Source organism: Lipotes vexillifer, unplaced genomic scaffold (assembly GCF_000442215.2).
Source record: "Lipotes vexillifer unplaced genomic scaffold, Lipotes_vexillifer_v1.1 scaffold213, whole genome shotgun sequence".
Classification (NCBI taxonomy): domain Eukaryota; kingdom Metazoa; phylum Chordata; class Mammalia; order Artiodactyla; family Lipotidae; genus Lipotes; species Lipotes vexillifer.
The window spans coordinates 5,459,674-5,469,536 of NW_006780610.1; the positions used below are offsets into that span (position 1 = coordinate 5,459,674).

At 47.0% G+C, this 9,863-nt stretch overlaps 1 protein-coding gene across 2 annotated transcripts in view; it reads right to left on the reverse strand.

The window, feature by feature from the left end:
- Positions 1 to 9,863, reverse strand: part of LOC103079850 (argonaute RISC component 1) — a 30,051-nt gene that overhangs the window by 19,374 nt on the left and 814 nt on the right. The window contains exons 2-8 of one of the 2 annotated variants that reach the window (XM_007453829.1): positions 5,238 to 5,421; positions 2,862 to 2,982; positions 2,238 to 2,419; positions 1,703 to 1,839; positions 1,344 to 1,478; positions 1,106 to 1,193; positions 300 to 447 (exon numbers count right to left, since the gene is read on the reverse strand). In XM_007453829.1, coding sequence (XP_007453891.1) covers positions 300 to 447; positions 1,106 to 1,193; positions 1,344 to 1,478; positions 1,703 to 1,839; positions 2,238 to 2,419; positions 2,862 to 2,982; positions 5,238 to 5,421 — 995 coding nt within the window. Of the gene's footprint in view, positions 1 to 299; positions 448 to 1,105; positions 1,194 to 1,343; positions 1,479 to 1,702; positions 1,840 to 2,237; positions 2,420 to 2,861; positions 2,983 to 5,237; positions 5,422 to 9,863 lie in introns of those variants that run through there. The other variant, XM_007453830.1, reaches the window with a different exon arrangement.

A 9,863-nucleotide genomic window follows, 5' to 3' on the forward strand; every position in this document is an offset into this window, starting at 1 on the left:
AGGACATGAGTGTAGGTATCTGAAATCTCTGTCCTGAATGAACTAATTACTTATTAAACAGTAAATACAGCTTTCGCCTCTGCCTGGCAGTCCTGAAAGAATACGAGAGCAGGATGTGGGATAAGTAAAGAACTCAGCAGTTAAGAATGAGGCCTACATTTCACAGAATGACCTCTCAGAACATCAATTTTCCAAACCTAAAAATGATGAGAGACTACAAATGGAAGAATAGACCTCTGATGATCAGTGTGCAGGTACCATGCTTGTTCCCCAGCCAGGCCATTACTTGGCAGTCTCACCTCTAGGGGCAGGTAGGTATGCTTTTGCTCCTGGCCAACTTGCAGGCAGGGCAGGTGGGGATACTTGAGCTGAAGGTTATATTTCTGCTTGAAATACTGTGCCACTGTGCACTCCACAGTCTGTCCACTCTCCAGCTGCAAGGGAAACCTGTTTGGGGGAAGGGAAAGAAGTGTCATAGCCCAGCATTCAGTAACCCCTTTCTAGACCTACAACCATGGGAAGTGCCAGACTTGACTTCATCCCTATCCAACCTCTTTGAGCACTCCCACCACTCATGGAAAAGCAGAGGAAATACAGGGCTCCAAGAGTGAAGCCAAAGATTTGAAAGGCAAGTTCCACAATGGTCAGATCATATCTGACTCATCTGTACTTCTAGTGTTGTGCATGAAGCGTGACACACAGTAGGCACTCACAGTCCAGCACAGTCTGAGGTGAAGAAGGTAGATGGAATCAGTGACAACTTTCCCAAGGGTCTAGCCTGGGAACTCAACTTGCTTTTTCAGGAGGAAGAATAAGTTGAGAGAGATCCTAACATTTATAGAACTGAGAAAGAAACCAGAGAAAGACACCTGCTCTCTAGTAAACGCCCAAGAAGGAAAGGTGGAGACCAAGAAGGTAAAAATGGTAGGGAGAGTATCAATGGATCTGGGAAGGTTAGGGGAGGGATGCCAAATTCCCACAGCTTATCTTCAAAAACAGGGCTCATCCTCAGGGCCAGGTGTGGGTGCAGAGAACGTGAACAGAGTATGTTGAAATATCGGCCCTCTTCCACCAACAGTATGGCTTAGCAGCCCTGTCAACTTACGTCTGATGGCTGGCAGGGCGGCGGGTAACATTACACACGCGGTATTTCCTCTTCATCTGTCCACAGTGGGTCACTTCCACCTTCAGGCCTGGGACACACACACTGCTTGTCAGGGTTGGAAAAGGTTGCTCATGTGCCCAGGCTTGGCCTCTCCCCTGAATATATCCCAAGGGGATTTCCTTTTAGGACTAAAGAGAAAGTAGCACTGATTCCCCTCCCCGCCTGGTTGGGTCCTCACCCTTGATCTCCTTGGTGAAGCGCACACGCTGAGAGTCCGTGAGGGGCTTGGGCTGCTCATCTATGTTCCTGATGTCCAGCACCTCACACATGAACTCAATCACTGGCTGCGCCTTGTAGAAGGCAGTGGCTGAGACTGTGGGGACATGGTAGGTACAGCTCAGCTCAGGTTCTGTCTTCCAGAATAAATGGAAGCACTGCTCTTTACACCCTCTTCTTTATAGGGTATTGGGATGGGGGAGGGGTCCCAGGGCTGTAGGGATTAGACTAGGAGTGTGGTTACAGAGCTGGGAGGGATGAGGCTGGGAGTGTGGTCACTGGACTCAGGGTGCCCCTGGCTCCATAGCTCTCCCCACTCACCATCAATGTTGAGCATCATCTTCCACATGGCAGGGCGCACAGACTGGTGAAAGCCGAACCAGACCTCGCGCCCACCCCCCAGCGGGTGGTAGTAGCCCTCAGGCGGTGAGAAGAAGGAGCGGCCCACAGGGGTGTACCTGGCAGGGACAGGCAGAGAACTGGTCCCTCGGGCACAGGCCCCCACCCTGTGAGGCATCCTGGGCACGGAGGAGCCCTGGCCTGGAAGGCAGGACACCAGGGCTTTAATTCCAGCTCTGATCCTTTACTAGTTGTGTGACTGACCTTGTGCAAGTCTCTCCCCTTTTACTGCCCTGCAGGGACAGATGGGGTGAGGTCCAAAGATATCTAAAAGGGACAGGGCCAAAGCTTTAAACCATCTAAATGTATATGCACACTTGCCTGGTATATGGTAGGGCTTCAAAGAATTTTTTATTTGAAAGGCACACGGTGGGACCTTAATATATGCTCATTCCCCTCCTCCTCCCACAGCACTTCTGCCACCACTTGTAGCCCAGATACTAACTACACCCAGTACCTCATGGATGCCAGGTGCCTCATGGCCACATCCAGGGCTTGCACAGACTCCAGGGGAACGGGGATCTGGCCACTAACCAAGGCCTCATGCAGCATGCGCCAGCTCACAATGGCTAGCCACTTGATAGAGACCTTGAAGATTCGATCCTTCCCTTCCCCAGGGATTGTCACCTCGAAGTCAACCTTCAGGAAAGAGAAATGGGTGAAAAATTGCTGATGCTGTCCCACAGTCCAATATACCCTGCCTTGCCCCTATTATCCTTCACCCCATAGATTTCCCAAGAATCTGCTTCTTAAGCTGATAGGGACTCACAATGAAAACTTCAGAGTAAATCCAGCCCCTCAGTCTCCAGCCACCTTGGCTCAGTGTATCTGTCCCTCTCAACCACACTTAGTAGGAAGTCCCTTAGGTCTATTTTAAGTCTAATCTCAGTCTGTTTGGACAGGGACAGACATACAAGAGGCTAAATAAACATCAGCACCTACCCATCCCTCACCCTAAAACACACTTTCTCAGCACAAAAGACGAAAGGGATCTCTGGACTGCCAGACTCCAAACAGGCTTAGTTGAGTTCTGTCCCTCCCCAGACCCCTGACACAGGTCCAGCCTGACTCCCAGCCTTACCCGTTCATTGCCAATGGGCAGTGCTGTGACAGTGTAAATGTTCTTCTTTCCATCATACACGGGCTTGCGATCACCAAAGATCTGAGGCTTGAAATGCTGGACCATGTATTCCACCACTTCCCTGTGGGGAATGGGAAAGGCCAGTGGAAGCTGAAAGACTACCACTTCAAGCTCTTGGAAGTAACTTAAACTCCAGGCAATGTCCCATCTACTATATTCTGTCCTACCAGCTACTAATCTCTATTCTAAGCAGTGCTTCTCAAACTTCAACATTCATATGAACCACCTAGAGATCTAAAATGCAGGTTCTGATTCAGCAGATTTAGAGCAAAGTCTGAAATTCTACGTTTCTAACATGCTCCCAGGTGATATTTTTGGTCCTCGGATCACCAAGGCTCCAAAGGACCTAAAAGAGTGGTTGTGAGTGCCTTCTGAGCAGAGGGGGAGGCTGAGGGGAGAAGGGCTTAATCTCAAGGTCTGTCCAGAATCAGGAACAAAATCTAGGCTGCTCCAATCCCCAAGCTGATAATCAAGAAAGGTAGATGGGAAGAGACCTGAATTGGAATAGGAATAAAGTGTGGAAGAAGAACCTCACCTCTTCCATCTCTCTGAAGTCCTTAGTTCTACCACCCTGTTTTCTCTCCATTATCATCTCTTTCTTGATTTCACTTCCTGTCCTCTGCTACTTAGATTCCAGAGTATCCATCTAGCCTTCAAAATCCCAGTCCATCCAACTATCTGAACTCTTCGCTTTCTAAACCAAAGCTCTTGAATACCATTGGATAAAAAGACTCAAACTACACATTGGAAGCAACTGTAAATACATGGTTTTAATGCCAATTAGGCCTCAGTGCTGCCCAGCAATCTTTTTCATATCTCTGATCACTTCCATCCTCATAGATTGTGTTAAACCTTCTCCACTACCCCCCTAACGCCAGAATCCACTCCTACCTCAGATCAAAAAGCATCTTTAATAGTTTTGAAAGGAGTAGAACATAGGCAAGGCCACCCTCAAGTTCCCAGACATATAAACAAATACATTTATATACACTTGCCTCTTTTCCTCTTTCTTTCCTCACACTTGAAATATCCCTTCCATATATAAATTTTAAACATCTGAAAATATGTTCAACTTCACTCAGTAGAGAAATACAATTTAAAATTAGACCAAAATATAATTCTCTACTTATCAGAATGCCAACAATTAAAAAATCCAATACACTGAATTGGTGCGGATATGGGGGGATACCTTACTGATGGGAGTATAAATTGGTACAACTTACCTTAAAAAAAACTGGCAACATCTCAAAAATTTTAAATGTATTATGCCAGCAATTCCAGCCTAGAAACTTATCCTACAGATACACTTGTATTTGCATGCAAAAATGTATCTATATTAATATTCTACACAGTTTCATTTTTGTAGCAAAAGTTTAGACTCAACTTAAATGTTCCTCAATAGATTTATTAAATAGGTTATAATATATCCATTCAATGGAATATCTATGAAGCTATGCAAAAGAATGAGACAGATATGTAGGTACTGATATATATTACTTTCCAAATTATATTGTTCAGTGGAAAAAAGCAAGGTGCAGAGCAGTGTATATAAGATTCTGTATTCTGTGTGCTTTAAAAATGTTCTATAAACATATATGCTTGCATATGTATAGAAAAATATCTGGAAAGGTACTCAAGTATGGTAATAATGAATGCATCTGGGGAAAGGGACTAGGAGACAGGAGGCCAGGGTAATACGAGACATTTTTCATTGCTACTCTTCCTGTAATATTAAATTTTGTTTTTACATTGTTCATATATATGTATGTCCTCCTGCCTCAGCAAGGACATCCCACTCATTCCTCTCCTCTCTGTCTTGTACCTTTAACCTCTCCTGCACTAGCTCCTTCTCGGTTTATAAACATACCCATGTCTCACTCTTAAAAACTTTTCATTTATTCATTTCAACAAATAATGAAATGCAGTAGGCACTATACTTGACCCCTATAATCTTCTCTAGCCAACATATTCCCTCTCTCCCCATGCTTCACTATCAAGCTATCTAGAAAAAAGCTATCTGTTCTCACTATCCCTACCACATTACCTTCCATTTATTCCTTAACTGTTAGATTACTAGCCCAACTCCTCTACTGAAACTACTGTGGCAAAAGGTACCAATTGCCTCCTACTAGCCAAATCCAGTAATATTTTTCAACATTTACCTTACTTAGAATCCCTTCCTCAAGAACTTTCTTGAATTTGGTGATATCACCCTCTACTAGTTTTTCTTTTACCCCTCTGGATTCTCTTTTAAGGCTGTGAGACTCAGGAAAATAAGGACTACTGGACTTAGTGGCTTAAACGTGCATTACTTACCGGTTGACTCTGCGAGGACACTTATCCGGCTTGATATCCACCTCGTAGTGGTACACGTCAATCTTAGGGATGTCCACTTCAAAGTAGTTGGCCAGGAGCTTGATTGGTTTCCCCACGGTGCCAATGCCAGGCCGGCGAGGTGCCTGGAACACCTGCTGCAGGGGGGGCAGGTAGGTGCCTGCAGCTACAAGACAGAGAGGCTGGTGAGGGTAGAGTCTGGTAATCTCCTTACCACTCTGATCAGAGAAGGCACAAGGCCTCCTAGAACGGGAGCAGCAAAGTGTAGGAAAAGCCTCTTTCCTGACTACCCAACCCAACTGAGGGCTTCCTTCCACTGGCTGAAACAACCCAGGCTCATTTTTTAAAAACTCTTTCCAGTTAGGAAAATTACCCTTGTTGTCTATCTTAAATTCATCAAATAAGTATGTAATATCTTCCTATTACATGTTAAGTAGACGGGCTAAATCTGGCTCTAGGAACAAAACTCTTTCTTCCCTCTACTAGATGAAGACTCCTTCAGGTATCTAGCAGACCAAGAAAGCCTTATTATCTGTCAGCCAGATGCTCACTTCACTCATCACCATCCTGAACACAAAATAGTATCATCTTAATGCTTCTCTGCACTGCAGGCAGGAGGAAGACCTAAAGAAGGCCAAGTGCTGGGGCGGGGGGATGGGGGGAGGCCACACAAGGAACAGGGCAGTGTCTGAGAAAAGATTAAGGCAACTGAATGGTTGAGGATGGAGCAGAAAAGGAGAAAAGGCTAAAAGGATAGATTTTGGAGACTAAGGAAAGGAGAGAGGCTGAAACATGGAGCTGGTAAAGAGGCTGGAACTGGAGGTCACAGCCCAAAAATGCTTGAACTGGGAAGGAGGAAAGGCTGGAGTTAGGGCTGGGGCAAGATAGTTTAGAGTTGAGAGCCTGGACAAGAAGCAAGGCTGCAAGTGGGGAGACAATGAAGAAGAAGTTCAAAAGAAGAAAAAGCCAGGGAATGAAGACAGGCTAAATATAGGAGACTGAGGCAAGAGTAAACTAGAGTAGAGGATTTGGGAAGGAGGGGCAGACATTAGCATCCTGGAGAAGACGAGACTACTGCTTCTGGGAAGAAGAATACAAGATTTTTTCCAGACCCACAGCTCCTTCTACACAGAGGGCCCAGACAGTAGCAGAAGGGGTTTAAGACAGAGGCAGCCCTTGGGAAAGGGCTAGGGCAGGGCCAACTCCCACTACTTTCTCCTCTATTGCCACCAGTCTGACTGCTGCCCATGGTTTTATTTTCTAGCTTGAGGGGAAAGGGAAGAAAAGAGGAAACTGCCTAAGAGAACCCTCCCTCAGCATCTACTATTGTCTTTGCCAGCACAGGACCAGCCCAGGTGGGAGGAAAGAGGGACAAAACAGCCCAGAACCTCCCATTACCAGAGATCTGCTTTCACAGTTGGTGAGGCTGGGGGGATGGGGCATATCCTCAGCAGGGGGGTCAGGAAGAGGTCAGAACCATTCAAGGGAGAGGCATGCTTTCCAGAGCTAAGCTGCTGTGTCTCCTTCTAACCACCTGTCAAGCCTACCCTACTCCACAGACAGGGCAACACAGAAGGGAATGGCAGCCCAGCCCAGGGAGAAAAGGCCTTCAGGATTCAGCTACCTGGGGAAGTGAAAGCTTAACTACTAGCACCTGGCCACATACCCCAGAAAGAGCTGAACAGAAATTACACACAAGCCATAGATACACATACACATCCAAACACATACTTAGACCTGGACAGTGTACCTTCATACACATACCCCTCACCAGCCTAGATTGTGAGATCTTCAAGGATACAGACTGTATCTGCCTTGGTCACTGCTGACTCTCCAGTGCCTGGCATATAGGTGTTCAATATACAGATACTAAATGAATTAACAAACAGATCCATAGACACACCACAAAGAACACACAAGCATACACAGCACACAAACACACAAACACCTGCACACTGCTCAGAAACAATTATAAACCCAGCACAGGACAAACATGACCCTAGTGGAAGTAGCTGGTAAGAGGTACCCTTTCCCTCCCCAAGTTCTTACATTCCATTCACCTCCTTAGCCTCCCAGGCTGAATAACTGTTAGGAGCCTTGGGAGAAAGACATCCCCTAGAGCTAGGGGCTGGGTAGAAATGATGGGGGCTGGGACAGACACTCTAGCCTCAAAACCTTCTCTTCCCCAGAAACAGGACTACACACCAGACTTAGCCTTAGGCACCCTCCACTCCTAGGAGGCTTTGGAAAAACAGGGAGCCCCCACCCTCCCCTTCATACCCAAACTAGGGAAGGCAGGAGGAAGAGAGAACCTCTCTCCCACTCCCCTCCCCTGCAAGCCTTACAGCAGTACAAAGTTCCTCCCCTAACCCCACCCTGCCCCCAGCTTTTAGTCTGAGAAAGGGAGACACTTCCCTTCAGACCCAGACAGGGACAGACGGCCACTTTGTGATGCAGATGAGGGCCCCAGCACAGAGGACAAAGCTTGGGCCTTGGGGGAAAGGGGCGGGGCCCTTCCCTGCAGACAAAAGCATGGAGGGAGGGGCTATGAAAAGGACACTCCCCCTCCCCCATCCTCAACCAGCCCTGAGAAGGAAAAGTAACAGAGCTGAAAGGCCTGGCTCAGGGGATTCCTTCCCTGCAGTTCTGAGGCCCACATACCTCCCAATAAGCTAGACAGCCCACTCAAAAGACAAACTCAAGGCTGGGTTAGCTGTCCGGTAAGCAAAGAGTAAAAGGCCAATCACTCCAAAAAGAATTTGTCCACACACTGAGTACACACAAATTATTAAATATCCACACATGTGCTTAACCATTTATGTTCACACTGGAATGTGATTCAATTCAAAAAATAAAGACGTACTTGTGTCAGGGCCTAGACATTGGTTGGTTCCACAGATAAATCAGACACCACCTCTACCCTCTGGGAGCTCCCAGTCCAGTATATGTACTGTAACACACCTGAGCACAGAAGGCACACCTGGCCATAAGCCCAGTGAAGCCAGCAACAATACCTTGCTTTGGGTACGTACTGTGTCCTCAAACCTCCAAGAAAATAGTCCGAGCCTAGGAAGGAGGCAGTTATAGGATCCCTCCACTCACAGCTTCCAGAATGAATTTCAATTACACCTTTTGATGAGGTAAAGCCTGCCTCATTAGGCTACAGCCAACTCCAGATACCAGGCTCTAGTTCCTTCCCTAGAAGCTATAAATATGTAACATGAACCAAAAAAAGTCAACTTTTTCATCACTCTAGAGGCCATTAGGAATTCACCATAATAGATCAATCTGGTATGGGTGCCAGCTCCCAGCAATCCATCTGGACCTCTGTGGCCTCTACTACTCTAGTCCTTGGGTTGCTGCAAGTAGTCTCCAGCCCAGAAAACCAGGAGAGCTCCTGGAATGGAGAAAGGGGCCTAAGGGAAGGAGGAAGTCGTTTTCTGAAGTCAGTTGCTCCCTGCATTCCACCTTAAGGCTTACACAGCCTTTACAAGGTTGTTTTTGTCCTGGGGAAAGTAGTCACTAAGTACTTAGAGATCACTGAATGGATGACTCGAAGAATGAGTCGGCAGGAGCTATTTCCTTAAGGGGATTAGATCTGGTATAAAAGACAAAGATGCTTCAACCAGAAATGAAATTCCTGTCCCAAATGGAAATCCTATTCCCACCCCGAGATCAAACGGAAGGAAGTAGTGAGACAAGACCTAAAGGATTCCCAGGTCCAGACTGCTCCTCCCATCAAAAGGGTAAGAGACAGGACACAGGAGGTGCCACCACTACACAACACATCCAGGGACTCTGGTCTTCTTGGGGCAGCCTTGCCTCAGTTTCTCCTCTATTCTTACCGCCTTTTCTCCTGATTGTAAATAAGGAGAAGTTAAGGCTATCATCTGGGACACCATGGTGAAGGCTATAGACATCCCCCTATCCCAAACAACGTATTTGTGACAAAAGGCTAGCTTGACGACCTTGGGTCTAATAACATGGCCCTGACAGTTTCTGGGGAGTAGAGAGAGGAAAAAGAAAAGATACTCAGTGGGGGACAACAAACATGAAAATATTAAGGTATAGAAAGATTAGGCTGTCGACTCAGGAGACATTCAATAGAGAGGTCATTTTCCTTGGATTAAAAGATCCCAACTCTGCTCACTGTTGGACCGTGCAAACCAGGCAGAAAACCCCTTCTAGGTAAACCTGGTCCTGGCCTTGGCACCTCAGTAACCAACACATTTTTTAAGGCCTGTCTTCAAGGGGGACCCGTCCATAACCTAAAACATTGCTTCCATCCCAGTCTTTCCTCATCCCAGTGGCAGAATGAGGCACTTTAGCAGTTTCCCTCAACCTATTCTTGGCAAATTATGACTGAAGGTTTTCAGGGCCAAGTGCAAGAGCCCCAAGATGGGGAAGGGGCCCATTTCCACTTGTACTCTGCCAGCATAACCTAAGAGAGACTGCAGCCCAACAGTGCGCTCCTTTTTCCAAGCCAACCTGCGGGTCTGCGGGTGGGGGGTTCGGGCGGCCACGCCCCCACCACATCGGGCAACCCGTTCCAGCTGCCACCTCCGCGCATGCTCCGGCGCCTCCGCTCCATCTCCCTAGACTGGGGGG